The 25195-nt window shown below is 51.8% G+C and overlaps 1 protein-coding gene across 2 annotated transcripts; it reads left to right on the top strand.

Annotated features, from left to right (window-relative positions):
- Positions 1–4838: 4838 nt before the first annotated feature.
- On the top strand, positions 4839–22403 carry GAS6 (growth arrest specific 6). Of its 2 annotated transcripts, XM_030813744.1 has the most exons (5): positions 4839–5098; positions 5190–5356; positions 20083–20107; positions 21548–21610; positions 21839–22403. In XM_030813744.1, exons 1-5 carry the CDS (start codon positions 5011–5013, stop codon positions 21868–21870), a joined length of 375 nt encoding a protein of 124 aa, XP_030669604.1. In that variant the 5' UTR covers positions 4839–5010; the 3' UTR covers positions 21871–22403. The 2 variants fall into 2 exon arrangements, with proteins under 2 accessions (XP_030669604.1, XP_030669605.1); XM_030813745.1 differs by lacking the exons at positions 20083–20107; positions 21839–22403 and adding an exon at positions 20145–20255.
- Positions 22404–25195: the final 2792 nt, after the last annotated feature.

Here is a 25195-nt window from a genome sequence, read left to right as displayed (position 1 = left end):
TCCCAGCAGTTTGGGAAGCCGAGGTGGGTGGATTGCTTGAGGCCAGGAATTCAAGACCAGCCTGAACAACACGGCGAAAGCCCATCTCTACAAAAAATACAAAAAATTAGCCAGACATGGTGGTGCATGCCTGTAGTCCCAGCTACGTGGCAGGATCACTTGAGTCTGGGAGGCAGAGGTTGCAGTGGGCTGAGATTGTGTTACTGCACTGCAGCCTCAGTGACAGAGTGAGATCTTGTCTCAAAAAATAAATAAATAAATAATGCCATTTACAATAGGTCAAAGAAAGTGAAATATTTAGAAACAAATCTGATAACATATATATCAGGCCTGTATATCGAATACTATGAAACACTGCGGAGATAATTTAAGAAGACTTAAATAAATGAAAGATATACCGCGTTTACAGATCAGAAGCCTCAATATTGTCAAACTGTTCATTCTCTAAAAATTGACCTATAGATTTAATGCAATCTCAATTAAAATCTTAGCAGGCTTTTTGTAGAGAATGACCAGCTGATTCTAATATTCATATGTAGATGCAAAGAAAACAGAATAACCAAACAACTGCAAACTTTGAGAAAGAAGAACGTTTGAGTATTTACACTACCTGAGTATTTACATTACCTGACTTCAATTCTTGTTATGAATCTACTATAGTCAAGACAGTGTGGTATTAACTTTAAAAAGAGACAAACAAATAAATGGGACAGAACAGAGTCTATAAATAGATTCACACATATATTATCAATTGGTTATTGACAAAGGTGCAAAGGCAAGTCAGTGGAGAAAGAATAGTCTTTTTAATAAATAGTGCTGGGATGATTGCATTTCCCTAGGCACATACATACAGATACACATTTTGATTCATACCTCAGCATTTATAAAAACTCATTCAAAATGGATCACCATCCTAAATGTAAAACTGAAATCTACAGAACTTCTGTAATAAAATCTTTGTGACCTTCAGTTAGGCAAATGTGACACCAAAAGCAGAATCCATTAAATAAAATAAGCCGCACTTCAAAATTAAGAATTCTGATCTTTGAAAGACACTTTGATTTCTTTTTATCTTGGAGACAGAGTCTCACTCTATTGCGCGGGCCAGCCTTAAACTCCTGGGCTCAAGAAATCCTCCTGCCTCAGCCTCTCAAGTAGCTGAAGCTACAGGCACCCACTACCATGCCTGGCTAAAGACACATTTAATAGAATGAAAAGACAAGCCTCAGACTGGAAATAAATATTTGCAAACCACACATCTGATAATGGACTTGCTTCTAGAATAGTTATAGAACTCTTAATACTCAACAGACAGCTCAACAATTGGAAAACCAAACATCCCAAGTGTATTAGTCCATTTTCACGCTGCTGATAAAGACATACCTGAGACTGGGCAGTTTACAAAGGAAAGAGGTTTAATTGGACTTACAGTTCCACGTGGCTGGGGAAGCCTCACAATCATGGCAGAAGGTAAGGAGGAGCAAGTCACATCGTACACAGATGGCAGAAAGCAAAGACAGAGAGCTTGTGCAGGGGAATTCCTCTTTTTAAAACCATCAGATCTTGTAAGACTTATTCACTATCATGACAACAGCATGGGAAAGACTTGCCCCCATGATTCAATTACCTCCAACCAGGTCCTTCCCATAACACGTGGGAAGTCAAGATGAGATTTAGGTGGGGTGGGGGGACACAGTCAAACCATATCACCAAGTAAAGGAAAAGAAAGAAAGTGAAACTGAAACAGACATTTCACCAAAGAAGATATCTGGATGGCAATAAGTACAATAAAATTTGTTCAACATCACTAGTTATTTGAAAAATGCAAATTTAAACTACAATGAAATACCATTATATACATATTAGAGTGAGTAAAACTTTTTAAAGTGACCACAGAAAGTATGGGTGGGGATGTGGAGCAACTGGGACCCTCACGCATTGATGGTGAAAATGAAAAACGGTATAACCACTTTGAAAAACAGTTTAAAAAGTTGAACAAATACCTACCGTGGGATCCAGACACTCTGCTCCTAGATATTTCCCCAAGAGAAATGGAAGCACATGTGCACACAATGTCCACACAATGGACACACACATGAATGCCTACAGCAGCTTTATTTGCGATAGTAAAAATTTAGAAGCAAGTATAATGTCCCTCAACAGGTGAATGATAAACAAATTGTGTTATATCCATACAGTGGAATACTACTGAGCAATGAAAAGGAATATACCTGCAACAAGATAGATGATTCTGAAAATAAATATGTTAAGTGAAAAAAAAAAACAGACAAAAAAGTGCACATACAGTATAATTCATTTTATAAAAAAGTCTAGAAAATGCAAACAAATCTATAGTGATAGAAAGCTGGTCAGCGGTTTTTGCATAGGAACTGGGATGTGGGGAAGGGTGGGGACATTTAGGAAGGAGGAATTACCAAAGGGCATGAGAACACTTTTTTGGGTGATGGATATGTTCCCCAACTTGATTGTGGCTTCACAGGTGTACACAGCTTTCCACCTCATGGCCACAGACTGGTTAACCATCCATATAAAACATCCATTGCCCTGGGTCCGACCTCCTGCCCCCTGTGGAGGTGAACTGTCTACTTCACCATTGATATTTCAGGTTGTATAACATAGTGCCTGACAACTCTCCATTTTTGGAACACATCCAAATTGTTTCTTATTCATTTTCCATTTCTGCCTTAGAACGAATTTCCTGCACCGGTAACTAGGTGAAGGATTTTGGAGTTATGTGGGGTAATGGAGACATCCTCCATTGCACCCCATGTTTGCTTTCTGTATTCCCCAGTTATAGAAATCAAAGCGAGCAGTTGTATGTGAATGCATTTTATCAAACCAAGTCTCTACATGATAGGAGGCACTGTCATTACTAGGATAGTAACTCAGTAGAAAGAGTGAATCGAGAATATGAGGAATGAGACTGGGGTCCAGACTAAAAGGCGGCCAGGGGTCCTGAACTGCCCCATCCAACTGAGGTCATTCTGATACATACTGACCTGAAGCAGCAGGCCCACACCCAGGTGCAGATCGTCCCAGACGAACAGGCAGAGGCTAGAGATGCTCATTCCTAAAGGGATCAAATAATTCTGAGAATTTCAAGAACTCCATAAACTCTCTTCTCCAAAACTACAAAAATGTGCAGAAAATAGTTACAAACAATTTTTAAGAGCTTACACTCTTTGAAGTTTATCCATGGGCTGCTGGAACCCTTAGGAAATAATGGCTAGAAGTGCCTCAGACACTGCCTGGCACACAGTAGGTGCTCAATGAATTACACTGCCTGGCACATGGTAGGTGCTCAATGAATTATTTGTCTGATGAAGTGATTAAGGAGCCTTGTAAATACTGATTAAAACATGTATCACTCCATCCAATTTTTGAAACCAGTGCTTCTCAAGAACAAGCAGGAAAATTAATGTAATATTGTTTTGAAGTAGCAGTGGTGGTTTCAGGGCAGAAGCCCAGGGGCACTCCTTACTCTGCCTGCTCCAGTAACTAGCTGACATGGGAGTGCCTCGTCATTCTGGTTCAGACACAGGTGCAGATAGATGACTTCTCTATCCCACTTTAATTCTCTTTGAAGAGCATTCCCACGGACATTCATTTGCCTAAATTAACATATTCATGCTCGGCCCGGCGCGGTGGCTCATGCCTGTAATCCCAGCACTTTGGGAGGCTGAGGCGGGCGGATCACGAGGTCAGCAGATCGAGACCATCCTGGCTAACACGGTGAAACCCTGTCTCTACTAAAAATACAAAAAATTAGATGGGCGTGGTGGCGGGCACCTGTGGTCCCAGGTAATCAGGAGGCTGAGGCAGAAGAATGGTGTGAACCCGGGAGGCAGATCTTGCAGTGAGCGGAGATCGCACCACTGCACTCCAGCCTGGGCGACAGAGTGAGACTCCGTCTCAAAACAAACAAACAAAAAACATATTCATGCTCATAACCCCACTTTCAAACCAGTGACCTCAAAGATTTCTAGCAGCAATCCTATTCCATTCTTCCAATTACAGAAGGCAAAGAGAAACTGGATCTGGGAATCTCAGCGTTGAGCCTGCTGAGCAGAATGGCCATCCATTTGGGGTGGGGTGCTGACTCACTGCCCCTCTACATTGCATTTTGGGGTGTGGGGATTTCCAGAGCAGGATTCTCCAGAGAGGAGTATCCAAGCTCCCTCCTCCCTACAGCAGGGGGATGCTGGGCTAACTGCCTTGTTCGGGTCCCCCATGAGTGGTCTGCTGTGTTTTGGTTCTGTTTGTTTGTGTGTGTTTTGCCTATGACTTTGCGAAATATTCCAAGACAAGAGCCAGAAAGTCTTGGTCTCTTAAGACAAGCACAATGTTGCTTTCAGCTTAAATATCTACTGGGAAACCTCAAGATTTTGAATATCATTATGAAAAACAGAGATTACAAAAGGAAACCGTCGCATTTCACTCGGTGGCCCCCAGTGGGATTGGATCTGACCTGTGTATCTTTTCTTTGGTAGGTTTTAAGTCTTGACAAAATGTGTCTAAGAATGAAGACTCCAAAAAGGATGCAGTAGATTCGGGGGGAGCGGGGGTTGGAAAGAGGCTTAAATCTTCACATGACACCTGGAATATGGTCAAAATGTACCTGCTCAAGTTGAACCAGGTATTGCGATTTCCTTTTACCCCATCGCTAGTGAAGACAATCACCGCCTGGGGAGACGTTCCTTTTCGAGACACTCGAGTCCCGCCGCGTCCTGGACGCTCCGCTTTCCCCGCGCCCGGATCCTCCCGGGAACCCGCGCCCCGCCCGCGCGCTGGTCCCGCCCCCGCCGCCTCCCCGCGCGCAGCCGCCCGAACCCGCCCAGACTGAGCGCTGGAGGTGCCGCAGCCGCCGCTGCCGCCGCCGCGATGTGACCTTCAGGGCCGCCAGGACGGGATGACCGGAGCCTCCGCCCCGCGGCTCCCGCGGCTCGCCTCGGCCTCCCGGGCGCTCTGACCGCGCGTCCCCGGCCCGCCATGGCCCCTTCGCCCTCGCCCGGGCCCGCCGCCCTGCGCGGCGCGCCGCTGCTGCTGCTGCTGGTGGTGGCCTTGGAGTGCGCGTTTGGTGAGTCCCGCGGGTCCGAGACCCCGTCCCCGGGCGGCGGGAGGAGGCTCCGGGCGCGGCTTGACGCGTCCCCCCCTCTCCCTCCGGGCAGCCGCGCTGTTGCCGGCGCGCGAGGCCACGCAGTTCCTGCGGCCCAGGCAGCGCCGCGCCTTCCAGGTCTTCGAGGAGGCCAAGCAGGGCCACCTGGAGAGGGAGTGCGTGGAGGAGCTGTGCAGCCGCGAGGAGGCGCGGGAGGTGTTCGAGAACGACCCCGAGACGGTGAGTAGCCGGCCGGCGGGATGCGGGCGGGATGCGGGGGAACCCCTGGCCCCCGCGCGCCTCTAACCCCTCCCGAGAGGCAGCGCTGCTGCCGCCCCCCAGCTCCGCCCCGCGAGGCCTGGCCTCAGGGTCCCAGGAGCCCCGGCCCGCCCCGCGTCCCCCACGCCCATCCCCCGGCGACCCCAGGATCCCCGCGCAGGCCGGTGAGACGCTGCGGGGCTGTCCGGGAAACGCTCGCTGTCAGACGCCTCCCCGCGGGGAAGCCGGGAGTCCGTTTCCAAAGTGCGAAAGAAACACAATGGTTAAAACCCAGACCGCTTCCTCGCGGCCCTCCCTCTACCGGCCTGGAGGTGAGGGACCCCCCGGGCCGCGCCGCGTCCTCCTGAGAGCGGTGGAGAGCAGTCCCCTCCAGAAAGAGGAATTGAAAGGGCCGAGGGCGGGAACTGCTTGCGGCAGCAGGTCCAAAAATACGATTCCAGGAATGCTCGAGCGGGGCCGCATGCGGGAGGGGAGGGCGGCTCCGCGGCCCCTTTCTGCCAGGTGCTCTCCTAGAGGCAGCGGGTGCGTCCAGGAGCCCGGCGGTGCTGGCCCCGGCACCTCGGTTAGGAATGTCCTTGGAGAAGGCGGGGCGCCCGGGGCCGCTTCCCGCAGGAGCCGCCGTATGAGGACGGCCTGGCCACTCTTTCCTGCGGGCTCGGGAGCGGGTGACTTTGGAAAGTCCGAGAAGGTGTGGATTCCCATTGACGTCCCTCCCGCCCTGAAGTCAGGGTGATTTCACAGCGAAGTTTTCCGTTCTGCTGGAATGTTCCTTTTAAAGAATTCTCCTGGGGTGGAATAAATGTCACCTGAGATGAAAGAGTGGTTCTGGATGACCCATGGAGGCCTGTTTCCGCTTACATTTCTAGTGGTTGACTTGACCCCTCTTAGATCTGCCTTTCTGAAAGCTCCGAGGCTGTCAGATGGCCATTGTGCACCTGTGGGCATAGCTCATCCCTGCAGAGATGACGCACCTGGGGCTGTTCCCCCGGGGGCTGCCCACAGCCGCACAGGCCCGTGCTCTCCGTGCTCTCCTTCAGCGCAGCCTAGCTGGTCTCTCTCCCCGGCCTGTTTTCCTGTTTCTTTAATGATGAATCCTGTCCTGTGCCGCTGGCTGAGGCAGGTGGGCCTGTGTGCCCTGGTCGCTCGGAGTCGCCGCCCAGCTGTGGGGTTGGTCGTGTGGCTGGTGCGGTGCCCTCCAACAGCGTCCTCACCCGAAACATTCTGTGTGCACATGAACTGTGGCATGAGGCGTCCTGGTGATGGGAGTTGAGGGCAGCAGGGTCACACTCACCCCAGGGTACCCACTCCGCGCAGCCCTGCAAGGCCCCGCCGCAGCCCCTCCTCGCTGTCCTCCAGGACCCGCAGGACCCATGTCAGTCAGACCGAACGCTGCCTGGACGTACTGTGCTGTTCTTCCCAAGTCAGTCCCCTACCTGGTTTTCCAATTTTAATTTAATAACTTTGTTTACGAAGGTGTGAAATGAAGATAAGAAAATGAAAACAGACTCAGGACCCCATTACTTTAATACAACTGTGGTTGCGTCAGATGGTTTCTGTGCTGGCATGTCCATCCCCTCATCCTCCTGCATGTGGCTGAGTGGCTTTGGTGCCGGGGAGGCCTCCCTCCCGTCCTCTCACAGCCTGGCCCCAGCAGCCTCTGCCGGCTTCTTTTCAGCGTCATCTCAGTTCCCAGAGTTCTGCCCTCCTTCCCAGCCCCCACGCCGAATGATAACAACCCGCTTTCCCTCTGGTTTTTGGATCTGGCCTTTAGCTTGCTGTCTGTTTCTGTTTCTGTTTCCGGTTCCTGCAGACAGGTGGATGCTGGGGAGAGCCTGGTTGGGGCAGGGGCAGGGTCCAGAGGCTGGCTCGAGTCCCAGCCAGCTCCAGCACACCGTGCCCACCCCTTCTGGGACCCTAGTCTCCACTGCATCCTCTGCCACACCCTTGGGAGACCCCAGACCCAAGGGGACCGTCCAAGCACAACTTCCTGCTAATGCGTGAAAATCATCCATGAACTTCTCCTTGTCAAAGGCTAGGGGCTCCTTGTCTTTGAAATGTCGGTCACTTTACATTTTGTGCAGTGAGGCTGATTGAGGAAAAGGGCTGTGGCCTGAGCTTAAGAGGTGACCAGGACCTGGCCATGGTGACTGTCAGAGCATCCTTGGGTCCCTGGCCTCCCCAGGCCCAGGGTCTTGATGTGTGGTCCTCCACGGGTGGTTGTAGGGAAGGTGGTCCCGGCCCCCTGCCATTTTAGGATGTGGGAAGTGCCTGGCTGCCATTAGTTAACACACACCTACCCAGCCCTGGCTGTTTCCCCTGGGCAGCCTCCTATGAGGGAGGGAAGGGAAAGCTGGAGCCAGCTCTCCAGTGTGCTCACCTTCATGTCCACCTGCTAAACTGCTAACCTGCCCAAAGCATGTCCCACTGCCCCTCACTGGGGCTTCTTCCTGGTTGCACCTTCTTCCCGGAAGCGCCCACTCTGCAGCCCTTCCAGCAGGCAGATACTAAGCCCAGCACCCCTCCCAGGCTCCAAGCTCACTTGTGTGCTAACCTCTTGCCCACCTGCTAACCTGCCTGAAGTGTGTCCCACTGCCCCAAGCTGGGGCTGCTTCCTGGTTGTGAGGGAAGCACCTGCTCTGCAGACCCCCACCTTCCAGCAGGCGGATACTAAGCCCAGCACCCCTCCCAAGCTCTGGCCCTCACCAAACACCTGTGGTTTAAAGCCCTGTTCTGCTGGAAGGGACACTCCTCCCACCTCCCCAGCCCTCTCTGCTGGAGCCGTGCCCCTCCCCCAACATTCCTCGAGGCTGGGCCGCCCCCACATGCCTCCTTGCTCTCCACCGCCCAGACCTTCTCCTTATCTTGTTTTCCTTTTTATATTGTTATTCTCCCTCCCTGGCCTTGCCTCTCCCTGCTGGGTTAACTCCCCACTGTGTCTCTGCTAAAGCTTCCCAGGCCCAGTGCCTTTTTACTGAGTCCTTGAAGGCCATCAGGTTCCAGGGCCTGCTAAGATCTCCGTAATCACCCCTTGATTCCAGAAAGGATCCGAAACTAGAGAATTACCCCAGCCCAGCCCTACCGCCCAGGTCCTCCAGTGCCTGCCTGGGAGCCTGTTTGTGCACTTTGATCCCCGACCTGCATGCCAGAGAATCATCCAGGCTGTGGTTCCTGATCCCATCACCTGGCTTTATCTGAGACACAAACACGATATTCACCGAGGGCTGGTGGCCTTCCCTGAGGGTTGGCCTGGGTTAGCCGACCTGCACCTGCACCCGCACCTGCACGACATGTAGCCAGGCCTGTGCTCCGAGGCCGGGTTTCCCTTCCCCTATCTCTTTCTGTGTCTCCCTCTGTGTTTCTCTCTCTGTCCCAGTCTCTCTCTTCTCCCCACTGCTGGTGGTGAGGAATTCTCTGCATGGGATGTTGGTGCATCCATTTTCAAACTTGCTGGCTCGTCGTGAACTGCATGTGCCCTCCAAGCACCTTTGCCCTGACCTTGTGGATTCTTTGGGAACAGCTGGGGAAGGGGTACCCTGTATGGAAATGAAAACCCCTCTGAGTCAGCCACTCGGCTGGGACACAGGCCCAGATGTTGGGATGGCCTAAAGGGAGGTCCCCGTTGGAGGGGAGGGCTGTACAATGTGGGGGCGCCTGGTGGGGAAGGTAATGGCCAGGCTGAGACCTCCCCTGCCCTGCCTTGACAGAGGCTGCAGCACACTCTCACACACAGGCACATGCACACAGATACATGTGCACATGCACACACATTCACACACAGACACCCACACAGATAGGTGCTGACTCATGGATACAGGTGTGCACGGGCACACACACCCCTACCCAGACACATGCACACATGTACGTATGTTCCCATAGACACAGATATACATGCACACACACAGGCACACACATACTAACAGACATGTACATACATATGCACACATTCACATAGACATATGTACGCACACACTGACAGACATGCAGACATACACAGGCACGCACATACTAACAGACGTGCACATACATGCACACATTCACATAGATATGTATACAAGTCACACACTGACAGACATGCAAACACACAGGCACACACATACTAACAGACGTGCACATACATGCACACACTCACATAGACATACACACAGTCATACACTGACAGACGTGTACACACATGCATAATGACATGCACACATGTACACACAGTCACATAAATAGACACATATGCACACACAGGCACACATGGATGCCCAGCCACATGCACGCAGACACACACAGACGCGTGCACCCTCTCACACACTTTTCTGTTTCCACAACTTTGGGGTCAGAAGACCACTGACAGCTGCATGAGGATCACTAAAACGTGAGACAAGGTCCCGGGGCTCTGTGGCCCCAGCTTCCTCAGACCCCCAGGGTCTCTCCACTCCCAGAGCCCCCTGCCTGAGGGGCCAGAGCCCTGTGGCCAAGACCCTTCCTCCTGGGCCCATCCTGAGGCCTGCAGGTGGGCAAGTGGACCAGGGCCTGGCCTCCTCTGAGGGCCGTCTTCGGCGCTGGCTCTGCAGCCCTCTCCTGTGCCTGCACCTGTGCAGATGCTTGTTTTTACCCAGGCGTCTGCAGACACTTGGTGCCAGGCTCCTCCAGGGCTTTCTCAGAGGCACGACACCCTCACCCCAGCCGGAGAGCTTCACATCTGTGGAAAACTCTAATTAAAGACGTTTTGAGAAATGCTGAACATCTCCCTTTGTTATTCAGGAACAAAACACCCTTTTAGGAAGCAAGTGCTTATGGCTTCTTTCTTGAGATTCTGAGTAAAGGGGCATTAAGCTTGCTAGCTGGGGCATGCTGAGCACTTCCCAGGTTATGGTTTTACCCCAGAGCAATTGATAGGCATCCAGGTTTCCTCATGCTTCGTTTTCCCCTGTTTTCTAAGGTTAAAATTGAGAGCTGTTTCTCCAATGCAAAGCTTATTGTTTAAGGGTTTCGTATTTGATGTTGAAAATGCTCTGGACCTTCCATGGTTTTTATATTCCAGTGATTTCGCTGCAAACCTGGTGTGTATGCCTTGTAAATTTTGACCCTGACCAAGTGAAAGGTTCATTTTAAAGGTTTTAAAATAAATTTTAAAGGGGAGCTGGAAGTGGAATAAATTAAGAACAGTATCAGTTTTGCATTTCACTCTGACAGAGGCACTGTCTGCTCTGACGGGTGTTGATTAAAAGTATAATATTCAAAAGAAATAGTAAAGTGCATTGGGCCTTGTTAATGTTCTACTAATTTTCTTGGGCTCCGTTTTCAAATTATAGGTGAAATTTTTTTCCTTTCAGTGTTAGTGCCTATGATAAGAAAATACATTTTCTCCACATCTGTCCACAAACCTGCTAGACCCAGTTGTGTGACGACCTCCCCTTGGAACTTGGGCTCCATGGAAAACACACAGCTTGACCCAGCCAGCCCTCAGAGGGCCTGGGCCAGTCACTGCAGTGGCCGGATTCTCAGCATACAAAGGCCAAACGTTCGGCCAGGCTGGGACTGGCTCCCATCCAGGACCAACTGTCCACAGTACAGTAAGGCCACTCTGAGTCAACATTGTTTGTTTTCAGAATTGCTAAGTTGACCATCCCTGCAGAAAAGAGAGGGCTGCAGTGTGGCATTCCTGCCCACTCCAAGTGAGGGCAGCCCGGACGCGGGAGCTCTCAGGGAGGTGCAGTGGGCTTCGGGTGTGTCTGGACTGTCTCCACCACACCTGGAAGATACTGTTCACTTCCTTTTTACACTTGTGGGAAATACATGACAGTGTTTACAGGCAGGCCGGCTTTCCATTTATTTCAACCCTGACAATTGAATAGCAGTAGCAGATGATGAAACTGTTCACTTCCTGGTCACTCCTGTTCTCAGATCCATCACTCAGCTCGTCCGTCGCTCAGGTCGTCTGTTAGTCTGAAAGATGAATCATGTACGGGTCCTCCTGAGAGTGCTGTTCTCGGGGTCTCCATGTGTGAAGTTGTTACATCCTCACGACAACTGTGTAACAGCTGTCACTGAGCCATTTTACAGATGTGGAAACTGAGGCCCTGAGAGGCTGTGGAGGGCTACAGTGTGTCCTGGGCATTTGAGCCCCACACTCTGTCATTAACTTCTGTGCTCGCTGGGACTGGGGGAGAGCAGGACGTGGCAGCACCCCTGGCCCCGCTGTGTGCTCCTCTGTGTGCAGGCGACTGTGAGCGTACTGGCACCCACGTGAGGGCTGAGTGGTGCTGGTGTGGGCGCATAAAGTACAGGGCAGCTGCGGAGAGCTGGGTGTGTGTCAGTGGCTCGGAGCATGAGTCTCATGAACATGGCCTGCCAGGTGCGTCATGCTGGGCTACAGAGCCCATGGCTCCACCGTAAATGGTGGTTTTGTGTTTGAACTTGAGTGTTGCTACTCAATGAGGTCAGAGAAAGGCACCAACCTGCAGGCCTGGCTGGTCCCTCACAACACAGAAGGCAACCAGTCCACTAGAGAGACATGTGTCCTGGCCACTGGAGGAGTCCAAGCGACCTTTAAGTCTCACCAGTCCTCAGAGCAACCCAGGTGAATTTGGGGCCTGGGCCTGGTCGTCTGGTCGAAGACCAGCTCAACTTGGATAAAGCTGGAGGAGAAGCCTGTCCTTCAGGCAGCTGCCGGGGCGTCTGTGATTTCTGCTTGTGTGCACACTTGGCGACTGTTGGTGGTGGTCGCGGTCAGGGTATCTGGTTGCCTTTACTGTCCTTACACCAGCTGGGCACAGCTCAGGCCAGGAGCCCAGTGGGAGCGGCCGGGGCGTGACTCCCAGCGCAGAAGCGGCAGTGGCACACCGGCGTCCGAGCACAGCTGTCCCTGCCAGGCCCCCGCGGGGTGGATCTTTGGGTTGAGTCACGCCCGATGGTGCAGCCGCCCTTTCGAGCAAACTGAGCTGTCCAGCGTCCCATGGAGCAGCTCCCCTTGGATACGGAGAGGCCATAAATAAACCTCCCCATTTGTAAGCCGAGAACAAACACGAACTTTGCAATCGTATTTGTCCTGGGATCATAGAACGTGGTGGCTGGCAAGACCCAGGCGTCCGCTCATCCTGTGCTTCTGTGAACAGGTCAGTAGCTTATCGAGGGACTGGTCCCAGTTCGCTTTTTGTGGGGAAGACTCCGATGGAAGCCCAGGCCCCAAACTCCAAGGTTAGCACATTTTCTTGGAGCAATCGACACCTCCTAAGGTGAACTTGGGTCCAAGGCACGTGTGTGTGACCTGAAGTGTGGGCACCGTGTGCAGGAGACGCCCTCGCCGGAGGTGGGGACCGAGTCCACATGGTTCTAACTGCAGAATCACTGGCCCTGTGCTCATGACTATTTTATTTTGCTGTTTTATATGATCACAAAGTACACTGTCTTGTTTTTCCCAAAGCATTTGCAGTGAGACATCCCACTTCCTCCCCACGGCAGCTGTTGTGGACATGAGGCTGGTCCCAGGACAGCGATGCCACCGGGGCCGGGGTGGGCACAGAGGAACCCTCTTCCTTCCTCCTCCCCACCCTCTGCTCCCCTGCAGACTGGCCTCTCTTTAGTCAGCGCTTTCCCGGGCTCCTTTCTGCCCACCACATGCAGACAGTGGTGTGTCCTGGGCCTCTCTCCTTGTAGTGTTTCTTGTGGCCAGCATCCCTCCCATCCGACAGCTCTGTGGCTTCCTGACTGGCTTCTCTCAGGGCCCGCAAGGATGCTGCCAAATGGCCAGAGACAGTCACCGCTCTGCACTTAAAAGCAGGCAGCCCTCGGCGCGGCTTGCCCTGAAAGACAGCGGGCCTTCCTCGCTGAGAGCCTGTGCTGGCCCAGGGCCTGTGGGGGCTACAGCTCTGTTCCTTCCCTGCGTCCACGCTCACGTGCTGAATGTTGTGCACCACGGGACACCCTGCTGGGGGCTGTCGGGAGCATGCTCTGTGTTTGGGGCAGAGACGGGCGGAGTGAGTCTCAGCATTACTGCTGCGCAGGGGGAGTGTCAGCGTTACTGCTGCGCGGGGGGAGTGTCAGCGTTACTGCTGCGCGGGGGGAGTCTCAGCGTTACTGCTGCGCGGGGGGAGTCTCAGCGTTACTGCTGCGCGGGGGGAGTCTCAGCGTTACTGCTGCGCGGGGGGAGTCTCAGCGTTACTGCTGCGCGGGGGGAGTCTCAGCGTTACTGCTGCGCGGGGGGAGTCTCAGCGTTACTGCTGTGCAGCTGCTGGAAGCCACTCAAGCTCCTCTGTCTTGTTTGCCACGAAGCCCATGAGAGACACTGATGTATGTCTCGGGGCTTCTGTGAGAAGAGCTTGGTTACCCACCGGTTCAGGCACCATGTCAGTGCTGTGGGGCATGGAGGGGTGCTCACAGCTGTGCAGTCAGCTACAGAGGCGGTTCCCAGCATCCACATCTGACCTGGCAGTCACGCCCAGGATGAGCTCCCAGGAAGAGGGCTCCCAGCAAGGGAGGGCGCACCTGGGCATGAGCTTGGAGGAGGGCAGAGGCACCTGTCACCACTGACCCTGGGTGCGGATGGGCATGCCGGGTGTACTGACTGTGCTTTCCTGGGGCCTGTCTCCCTCCAGGTCAGCCTGGGGTCCTCTGGGCTGGGGGCCATGGGCACTGCTTCCTGTGGGCAGTAGGATCAGCACTTCCACTTCGCTCAGGGCTAGAGCAGGCTGCTGTGGGTGTGAAGACTTAGGAAATGAATTCGGAAGGAAGGAAAGGATTTTGCACTTCCCAAGCTAGAAGAACATGAATAGAGCCGTGCTGCCAGGCCAAGGGTCTGTAAGACGGTGGCTCTTCAGAGGCTCTGCAAATGCTGAGAAAGGAAGGCTCCCCAAGGGCAGTTCCTGTGGGCGTTACTCTGAGTTTTCTCATAGAAGTCAAGTTCTTGGAAAACAACATTATGGTCAAAGGGTTAGTGAATTCTTGTGACCATTTCCCATGGAAAATATCACAGAAAGTTATGGTGTTGATAAACAGAGTCCCTGCACTCAGCATTCTCAGCCCACTTGTCAAGTAAGATAAAGATTTTTGGAAACAAAATTTATGGTTGTTATTTGCTAAACAGAGTAATACATTCTTAGCACACTCTGAAAAATAACCACTATTTGCTGTGTGAACGCAGATGAAACGCACACAGAAAGATTTATGCAGGACTGACATCGGGTGTTTGCAGAAGGTTCTCCACATTCACTGACCTCTGATCCTCACTGCAGCTCTGCGGGGACCGTGGCCCAAGGATGAGTGAGCGTCAGGTCGGGCCGTGCCCTTAATCCCCTGGCTGCCCCTCACCACCAGGCAGAGACCTTGCTGAGCCCCAAGGAGTTAAAGTGTATTCAGAGATGAAGGTGTTTAGGAAATGTTCTGGAACCTTCCAAACTGACTTTAGGCTGCACGAGGTGCTTCCAGTTCAGTGCACTTTGGGCCCAAAAGTGTTTCCTGTCTTGTTAACACGCTGTGTTGAGTGCCATCACCGCATGGAGGTTTTGGCCTCCAGGGTCTAGTTGGATCGAGAGACCACTGGAAACCGTCACCAAGCTGCAGGCGGGTAGGCAGGGGCCCCAGAGCAGGCCTAGGGAAAGAGTCCCCCCCACCCCTTGGAGGGTCTCTTCACGTGCTGGGTGCTGCTTGATTCCTGTGGCGGCATGGGGAGGTCACCCCACCTTGTTCTGAACCACAGCTCTGGGGGAGGAAGCCTGTCACCAGGTCAAAGGTCATTTGGGGGTTGGGGCCTGAGAACCACAGTGCCCTGCTGATAGGGTTGCTGCATGGGTGGCCAGGCTACAGCCTGGTCCCCAAGGCCGACCCATCCTGGGGACCCTGTGTGCAGCTCCCTGCCATGCTTGACCTTTGCCCTGTGGGTGGCTTTGAGCGGGGGAGACCTGGGTCTGGTGGTGGGCAGGGCAGGGGCGGAGGTGGGCTTGGGTCTTTGTGACACTGCACCAATTCCCATGGATTCTGCCGGCACCCACTGCTCTCCCGAGCAGAGCAAAGGCAGCAGAGGCAGATGCCAGGGTCCAGAGGTGGCATCTACTCATCAGACACTTTCTGCAGTTTTATAACAAATTTGGGGCCTCATGTTAGACCCCAGCCAGACCAGGCTCCTGTCCTGGGGCTCAGCTCCCTCCAAGCTGCTTCAGGTTCAGTTTCCTCCATGCTTACAAAACTGAAGGGCAATGGGCGCAGTCAGGGAGGCGTCAGAGGAGGCACCGATTCTGCTGTTCACACCGGGACCTTCTGCAGTCGGGGCTCCCAGCCTCGACCAGCCCCGGAACCCCTAGCACAGGGACGTCCAATCTTTTGGCTTCCGTGGGCCACATTGGAAAAAGAAGAATTGTCTTGGGCCTCACATAAAATTAACACTAACAGTAGCTGATGAGCTAAAAAGAAGGTCTGTGCCTAAAGCTCATGTTTTAAGAAAGTTTACGAATTTATGTTGGGCCGCATTCACGGCCATCCTGGGCCACTCGCAGTTGCGCCAGAGCCTCGGGAGCACGGGCCAAGCACCTGCCCTGCTTCACCCAGGGACGGGGCCCTGCGCTGACCAGAAGGCTGCTGCCCTCCGAGTCGTCCCTGCCAGGAACAGCAAAGCACACAAACCTCCGAGAGACCTAATGGCTGCATCCTCCATGCAGTGGGCACCACGCTTGTCACCTAGAAGACTGGGTTTGGCAGATGTCAGTTAATAACAAGGATGTAAGTTTTAAAATCACGTGGGGGTTTGTAAACTAGAGGAATTACAGCACAAACACTTCCATATTATTAAAAGAAACAGACTGGGAGCATTGATTTTGACTTTTCTTCCAAGTACTTATCAACGATTTAAGTGAAACTGAGCATTCAGTGCTCTGTGGGAGTGAAAACTGCAGGACCTTGCACTTGCCCACTCATTCATTCATTCACCCATCCACTCACTCATTCATTCAACTCTCCATGCACTCGCTCATCCATCCATCCACTCATTCCTTCATTTATTCATCCATCTCCATCCATCCAGTCACCCATTCACCCACTCATTCATTCACTCATCTATCCACTCACTCATCTACCCATTCACTCATCCATTCACCCACCCACCTATTCATTCATTCATTTATTCATCTATCTACTCACTCTCATTCACCCACTCATTCATTCATTCATCTGTCCATCCATCCACCCACTCATCCATTCATCTACTCACTCATCCACCCACTCACTCATTCTTTCATTCATTCATCCGTTCGCTTACCCATCCACCCACTCATTCATTCACTCATCTAGCCACTCATCCACCCATTCACTCATCCATTCACCTACCCACCTATTCATTGATTCATTTATTCATCTATCTACTCACTCTCATTCACCCACTCATTCATTCATTCATCTGTCCATCCATTCACCCATCCACCCACTCAACCATTCATCTACTCACTCATCCACCCACTCACTCATTCTTTCATTCATTCATCCATTCACTCACCCATCCACCCACTCATTCATTCACTCATCTAGCCACTCACTCATCTACCCACTCATTCATTCATACACCCACTCATCCATCTATTCACTTATTGTTTTATTCATTCATCCATCCATCCATCCACTCACCCATCTATCTACGCATTTATTCATTCACCCACTCAGTCATCCATCACCTCATTCGTTCATCCATCTCCATTCATTTACTCATCCATCCACTCATTCATTCTTTCATCCACCCACTCATCCATCCAGTCATTCATTTGTTCATCTCTATCCACTCATCCATTCATTCATTCCCATTCACTCATTCATTCACTGATTCATTCATTTATTCATCCATCCACTCATCCATCCATGCATCTGTCTGCTCACTCATCCATCCTACTCACTAATCTATCCACCGATTCACTCATCCATCCATCCATTCATTCATCTGTGCATTTATCCATACATGCATCTATCCATCCATCTATCCATCTGTCCATCCATCTGTTCACTCATTCATCCATTCACTCATCCATCCATCCACCCACCCACTCATGCATCCATCTGCCCATCCACTCATTTATTCACCCGTCCGTTCTTTCACGCACTTATCCACTGTCCATCTGTCATCCATCCATGTATTTGGTGATGGCTCCTGAGGCCTCTGGGGGACAGTCAGCACCAGGCTCGGTGCTGGGCAGGTAGATGTTGTCTTTTTCCTCTTGAAGCTTCAGCTGACAGTGCAGTGGCTTGGGGTTTGCTCACTTATTTTTATCTGTAGCTGTTCAAATAAAACAGAAGAGATTCCTGGGGAAAGGATTTCCAGGGGCCAAATGGCGCCATTTCCAGCCTGGGAATCCCAGCTTCTTCCCCCTGTTGCCCTCACCTAACCCCAGCATGCCAACCCATTACCACAGGTCTTGCTCTTCCTAGGTCGAGAAGAAAGAGAGTCAGTGTGTACGTAAGGAGCTCCTGGTTCTAAATCTCGGCCTCCTGAGTGGTGGCCTCTGCTCCATGGGGACTCCTGGGGGTGCTGCTCTGGAGGGTTGGGTAATGCAGGGCTTCAGGCCAAGGTTTATGCACCTGAACAAGTTGTAGTGCAGACAGGGGCGGGAGGGTTTTGAGAACAAAGTGCTCTGTGTTTGGTTCTGAAGGTCAGGATGTTTATCTGGGTGCCTTTACTCAAAGCCATTTCTGGGTCTTACATCTTTGGCTAGAATGTTCTCAGGACAACGTGAAATGTCTTTCAGGAGTGTATACCAGACTGTTCTCAGGACAACGTGAAATGTCTTTCTTTCTTGGGAATGTATACCAGAATGTTCTCAGGAAAATGTGAAATGTCTCTTTTTCTTTCTCTCAGGAGTGTATAGCGTTTTTAGGTTTATTCGTCTTAGCTTTGCTCTTGCTCATGGTTTAACCATCTTTCCCCTAGTTCGCTGGTGGAATTAGCACATGCTTTCTGCCTCCATTACTGCCTCAAATAATCAAACATGCAAATTAGGATACAGTGCCCAGGTTATAACCCTGTGCTTTTAGAAACCCCATTCCCATAGGTGTGGCGAACTGAGAGGAGATTGGCGTAGTTTTTCCATGAATAATGCCTTTTTGCAACAATAAAACTTGGTATTAAAACAGATTACACATTAAGTAGTATGACTAGTCTTGATTTTGAAAAATAGAACACACTTGCTGTCAAGCTGTGGTAATGCAAGCATTTGCGTATAGTTAGGCCGTTTGCTCACTAGTTCTTAGGTGTTTTCAATCCCTGGCTTCCTAAACCTGAGAGGACACCTTTTCCATCCCTCCTAAGTCTTTTATTTCAGAGCCAGAGCCTCCCGCTTTGAGACAAAGCCCCATCACTTCCCTTCTCCTTCCAAGCCTAGAAACCTGGTGCTGCCTCGTGTTGCTGCAGGACTCCATCAGGGCTCACTTGGCTGTTCTTGCCTTTTCTTGGAGTTTGCCAACCCATGACTAAAATTGGAAGTAAGAGAAATGAGGGCAGGCATGAGGGTGTGTGTTCCAGGTCTGCAGCCCTCCTGATGTTCAGGGCGGCCGCCCTCCCAACAGACATATGAGCTGAACACCAGCTCACCCTGACCCTTCCTTTCTCTTAAGGGAGTAAGAGTTTAAGAGCATCCCATCTTTCCTAGAACACAACTTTGTGAAAACACATCCAAGCAGGCCTCTGAAGGGTGTTGGCAAGGCTGGGGCGGGGCCTCCAGGCTCTTCCCACAAAAGGTGTGGCGAGGCCAGCAAGTGTGGGAAAGAGGTGGGAAGGAGGCAGAAAGGCTGTGCAGAGCCAGCACATGAAGCCAGAGGCGCATTACAGATGGCGCTGGGTACCGCCTCTGTCTGCTACTTTGCAAAATGCTACTAGCGCCTGCTAATCCTGACCTTCATGCCCCCAGGTGAATCCCACAACCATCCTGAAGCCAGGTTTCCTCATTCCTGATAATGGGATTAAAAAGACCTTCCTGGGTGTTATTTGTGAGGATTTCATAAAATAGTGTAAAAATGCTGACTCATTCCCAGCATCGAGAGGCCGCTGGGACTATTCTGCCATGACTGGTCTCTTGGTTTAGAGCATTCAGGGCCAAACTGCTGGCATGGTTGACCCTAAGCTGGAGATTAGAGGCTGCTTTAACCAGTCTGTGGCCCTAGAATCTGTGGGCCATGGCAAAAGGATCCTGAAGAAGTTTCCGGCCGGCCTCTGCTGGCCAAGTGACAGGCAGGTGGTTCCAGGACCCGACAGCTCACTTGTGTCAAATGTGGACCTCGTCAGTGTGCTTTCATGGATAAGAAGACCCTTCGTTACAGCTTCTATCCTCATCCAGTACCAATTTTGTTTCACCAATACAATAAGTGCAAATCAATGCCGTGTGCCAAAAGAAAGGTGTTTGGGGTTTTGAGAGACCTTTGTGTCAACAGGGAACTAAGGTCTTTGGGTTTTAGAGACCCTTATGTCAACAGGGAACTAAGAGTGGGGTTTTACTTGGAAGCATTCTTGTCCTTCTGGGCAGGCCTCTCCCCTGGACACACCGGGTGGCACTTCCTACGCAGCTGGAAATGGCCCTGGCTTTGCTTGCTGGTCTCACAGCAGCCGTGCCCCGGTCACTTCTCCTCGGTTTCCTGGCCCGAGAGCAGCCTCTGATTAACCAGCTGATGCTTATGTTGTTTAGAGACCCTCGTAGCGTGCCGGTCAATGCTTGCCTTTTCTTTTTCTTTTTCCACAGGATTATTTTTACCCAAGATACTTAGGTAAGTCTCAATTACTTCTCTACTCTGGTTGTCGTAGAGGCATAGTTGGGGGTGCGTGTTTCATGTTGGAGGAGTCTCCTCACCACGTAACTCTTGGAAGGAAGAGTCTTAATCACATGGTGCACGTGGAACTGCCTGGAACATGCAGGTCAGAAACAAGTTTCTCTGTTTATTTTATACCACAGCTTTATTCCGTGTTAGTGGAACCTCAGGCGAATGCTGTTATCTGCAAACCCCTTCTCTGAGTTGATGCCAGGCTCAGCTCCTTGTCAGGACGTGTAATTGATTTTGTCCTCCGGTTTTCTGATCTCAGGACTAATCACTTCTGACGTCATTGAGGACCCCAAAGGGGTCCATGTTCATGTGGGCTGTACTGACTGATATTTACCGTATTCTTAATTAAAACCGTGAACACTGAATAGTGTTTCTGTTTAATTTGAAGAACGGGAATGCACAGACGTTATCTCAGCCAATCAGAGCAGCTGGTGCATGTGGGGCGGCCTCTGGAGACCCCCACTGTACACTTGGGAAGGGAGGACAGCAAGAAAATGAAACCCAGAGACCCCGGGTCAGCCTGTTTAACTGACACCATCTTAGAGCTCTTTGAGTGCATTTCACTTAGAAGGAGAGAAAGGTATTTCAAGGTCTTCCTTTTTAATGTTGCAAAGTGCATTTTAGTAAATGTCGTCTTAAAGGGTCCTTCCCTGGGTCCATATCTGGAACAAACACAGTGGGTCTGGCACTGGCCCGGAAAGCCCAGGCACCAGCCAGGACTGAGTCCTGAAGCAGGGGGTGGCCAGCTGTCCACGGCACACCCACAGGAGGCCTTCCGCTGTCCATCCATGCCTTTCTGCGCCTGGATAAGCAACAGTAACCCGCTGAAGGGCCAGGTCGAGAGGCCCCGCACCGTTCTGCACAATCTCACGTTTCTGGTCATCCCTGGATGTGCATATGCCAGGCCTCGCCTCCCCCCGCCGCCCTAGCGAGATGTCTGCTGTCAAGCTGTGTCCAGCCAGCCAGAGAGCATGGAGGGGCTTTCTCCAAAGCAGAGTGGCTTTCCAGTTAAGCGCAGCGTTTCCCAACAGGGGTCAACTGGAAAATGAAGTTTAGCTTTCCGAGTACTGTCAGGAGCTTAGTGAACATTCCCGGTGATTCTCCCGTACGGCAGGAGGAACCCCCTCGAAACGGCGGGTGGTGCTTTACGCACTTGACTACTGTGGGTGCACAACTCTGCTGAGTTGGTGGAGGCGGTTTCCTGTTTGTTGGGGTTGGGGCTAAAATGTTTTGTATTAACACAAGCTAAGCGGCATTGTTTCTGGAGGATGATAGCACCCCAGGTAAGGAGAGTAACTGCCTCTCCAGAGCTTCTCAGAAGCGGAGGCTCTGCAGTCCATCCGGTCTCGTAAGGATGACTGACATCCATTCCCTTTCTTCCTGCAGACTGCATCAACAAGTATGGGTCTCCGTACACCAAAAACTCAGGCTTCGCCACCTGCGTGCAAAGTAAGTCGGCCTCCTTTGTGCCTTCCTGGGAGCACTGTGGGTTTGGGTGGCTTTAGGCTTGGCTGTGGTTTGTGGAGGGCCCTGAATAGTTCTGTTTTTTAAGGAGCTGTGGTCCCTTCCCGAGGCCTGCTCCCTTTTCACCAAACTTTCTTTTTTAAACAAGTAAATTTTGACGTTTTTAGCAATAGGCAATAAATGCACATGGAACAAAATGTAAATGTTTCACAGGGTGTGATGTGAAAGCCCATCCCCGCCTCTGAGTCATCCAGTCAGACACCACCGTACTTACAGTTCCAAGAATCTTGTGCTCAGACATGTAAACATGTGTGAGCGGCCTTCTGCTCTTCACACGCTTGGCAGCTTAGCACACGCGGTCTGTCCCGTGCCTCTGCGACTCTGTCTGCACAGGAGACCCTCTCTTAGCGTGTCTCACCTTCATGCTGGCATTTCCAGCCGGTGCATCATGTGAGCTTAGCCCATGCATGTTGGCTGATGTCCAGGTTATTTCCAATTTACATCATTATAAACAAAACTGGCATGACATCCTCGTGTACCTGTTGCCTCCCACACGTCTGAGTGTCTGCGGGATGCGTTCCCAAGGATGGAATCGCAGAGGCAGTCCTCATGTTTCCTTTGGATACAGATACTGCCAAATTATCCCAGAGCCGACCTTAGCCTCCGCCCCTGCAGGGGTGAATGAACTGTTTTTTTTTTTTTTTTTTTAAACTTTTGATCTCTTCCAATGTAACAGGTGAGAAATGACATCATCATTTCAGGTTTTTGTTTTGTTTGTTTGTTTGTTTTTTTAATGAGTAAAGCTGTGCTTCCTAGGTTTAAAAACTGTATTTCTTTTCCTATAAACTGTTGTTTATATTTTTTGCCTATTTTTCTCAATTTGTAGGAGTTGCAATTTGCAAATTAGCCATTGGTAGTAAAGTTATCAAAAATTTTTTCAGCTTGCCACAAGTCTTTTTTATTATTTTAAAATTATCATAAAATAAGATTGATCGTTTTGGGTGTCCTGTGTGAATTTTAACATATCTGCGGCACAACCCACAGAGCTCCCCTTACACTGGGTCTGTGGTCCCCTGGTGTCACGTGTGTCTGGTTTTAGATGAAAGGCCACCTTGGTGAGTCCCTGCGGGCGCCGAGAGCGGAGGCGTGGCGGTACAGAGTCATCTTGGGAGAGGCAGGAGTCTCTTCCCAGGCATGGCTTTGGAACTGGATCCCAGTCAGCGGAAGGAGTCAGAGGTGGCTCAGTCCCACTCCCCAAGCCCCACGCGCTGTCCGGAGGCATCTCCAGGCCTCCCAGACTTGGATCACAGACCCCAGCCCAAGAGCCACAGGCAGAGGAAACGCTCAGTGTAAACATGGGAATGGGAGGGTGGCCCTGCCGTGTGGCCCGGCTCGCCCTGACCGCAGCCATGCACAGTAGCCCGGTGCCACCCAGGGCTCAATGTCTGCATCTGGGGCAGAGGCTCCTGTGAGCTCCGAGGAGACAAGCAGATCCTGCCACACGTGCTTTATCTTAGTGATTGCTAAACCAATCTCTTCTTCTAAATTCTATATTCACACTTGTTATATTCTCTTAGTTCCTGGGCTTTAGGCTTCTCCCCAAGATTACAAAACAGTTATCTGCTGTTAGGTGTTTTCATCTGTGACCCGCCTGTAATTTCTTTTGATGTGATGGACAAGGTGGGGATCTAGGCACAGTTCCTGCCCCAACACCACACATTTGAAGTCTGTCTCACCCCAGTGCCTCACCTGCTGCCGTCCTCATATGCTGGGTATTTGGGAGATTTTCTGCTGGGTTTCCACAGGCCGTGGCCGCAGCTTTAGACTCAGAGTCATGCACGCGGGTGGGTCTCCTATGCCCTCCTCAGTCTTTTTTCTGGTTGTCTTGCTTATTTTTTAATAAACCTAACCTTAAAAATATTCTTAAAAATCTAAAAAAGCCCTTTTGATATTTTTAACTGGGCTTGCAATTCATATATCAGAGACTGTGTCTGAACAGCGTTGCGCTTTCCTAACCCCGGCACCGTCCCGTCCATCCCTTGGAGCACTTTTCTTCCTGTGCGTCCCGTGCTTCCTTTGCTAAGTTCACGTCTGGCTATTTGTAGCAAAGAAGGCCGTCCTTTTCATGGCATCGCCTCGCGTGGATGAAGAAGACTGCTTGCTACATGTTCCTTTCTGTTCCCGCCGCCCAATAGAGTTATCTTGTTTTGGTTTATTATTTCCTTTGTGGCATCAGCGTCCCCAAGTGCAGCCAGCTGGGGAGAGGAGGGCAGGGTCAAGATCCTTGAGTTTGTTCCCTGTGTGATAGGAAGAGAATCTCTTGCTGTGGCTGGTGCCAGAGGCAACACATGCAGTTTCTAACGGGTCCACCTGCCCTGCCTGTGGCCTGGGGCTCTCAGCTTCTCCTCCAGAGCACGTGGCTGGGGCCTCTGACGTTCGTGTGCCTCAAAAGACACCTGGCGGTGAAGAAGGTCCTTTGGTGGCTTGGCCACAGCAGGCAGCCTCACACTCCCCTGGGAAGGCGCCTCCCGGAGGACGCGGCTGGGGCAGCCTCGCACCCTTTTCCTGTTCATCGGTTCCCTCATGAAAATTCTCTGACTTGGTGCTCACGGTGCTGTACTGGCTTCAGTTCACTGGTTATCGGTTGTTGTGAAATTAAAGCCATAGCCCCATAAAGTCCAAATTCAGTCCCAGACAAGCAGGCCCCCAGCAAGCCTTGCATGGGAGCCTGTGGCCCTCAGGCTGTTCCAGGACCCAGGCAGCACAGTGGACGAGGGAGGAGGCCTGGGAAGAGTGTAGGCTGTGTTCCCAGGTGCCCCTGAAGAGCCTCTGTTTCCATTTCTTTCCTTTCCCACGGACACATCCAGCCTCTCCACTGCGAACGTGCCCGTCCTGCCCTAGCGGCCATTTGGTGCTTGGATTTCTCGGCTCCTTTGACCCATGGGTTTCCCCAGGAAGGTCAGGTCCCCACAGACGGTGGCCCAGGCAGTGGTCACTGAGCCCCGGCTACCAGGATCCCACCCCCGCCACGGGGAGTGTCCCTTCGCCCTTCCCTCGGGCGGACAGGGCTCTGGTCCTCGCTCGTCACCACCCAGGGAAAGGCCCTGGCCGCCCGCACTGGCTTCAGATTCCAGCCACAGCCACAGCCGCTCCCTTCTGTCTTTCAATGCAGTCATGGGCCGAGCTGAGATAAACCCTTCACCTCCTGAACTCTCCGCAGGCGCTGGTGCCCAGGGCATGACCAGCCAGGCCACCGATGCCCTAGGCCCAGCTTGCGGGATGGGGGTCAGGGAGGTGGGCGGGGTCAGGGAAGTGGGTGCCCTTGGGGGCCTGCAGAGGTTTCTGTCTCCATCGCTTTCCCTGTTGTTTGGAGGAAATTCCACAGATATTTGCTGGGCACCATCTGAGTGTCCACCCCTCAGGTGTGCTTCCGTCCTTGCATCCTAGAGGTATCAATACATTCCCAACAGGGAAATAAACAGATGAGTTGGGGGAGGCCCCGGGGCAGGCGGCATGAGACCGGGGACCACTTAAGAGCTGGGCACCCGGCAGGAGCAGGCACTGTCCCTC

This window comes from Nomascus leucogenys, chromosome 5 (genome assembly GCF_006542625.1).
Source record: "Nomascus leucogenys isolate Asia chromosome 5, Asia_NLE_v1, whole genome shotgun sequence".
Lineage (NCBI taxonomy): Eukaryota > Metazoa > Chordata > Mammalia > Primates > Hylobatidae > Nomascus > Nomascus leucogenys.
Note: the sequence above shows the minus strand (reverse complement) of the source record. Positions and strands in the feature narration are given on the sequence as shown.

What these genes read in the sequence shown, in the direction of transcription:
- GAS6 (XM_030813744.1), top strand. Translation starts at nt 5,011, where the DNA reads ATGGCCCCTTCGCCCTCGCCCGGGCCCGCCGCCCTGCGCGGCGCGCCG. An exon ending in TCGAGAACGACCCCGAGACG is followed by an intron (nt 5,357 to 20,082) that starts GTGAGTAGCCGG and finishes CTTTTTCCACAG; the next exon opens with GATTATTTTTACCCAAGATA. An exon ending in TTTTTACCCAAGATACTTAG is followed by an intron (nt 20,108 to 21,547) that starts GTAAGTCTCAAT and finishes TTCTTCCTGCAG; the next exon opens with ACTGCATCAACAAGTATGGG.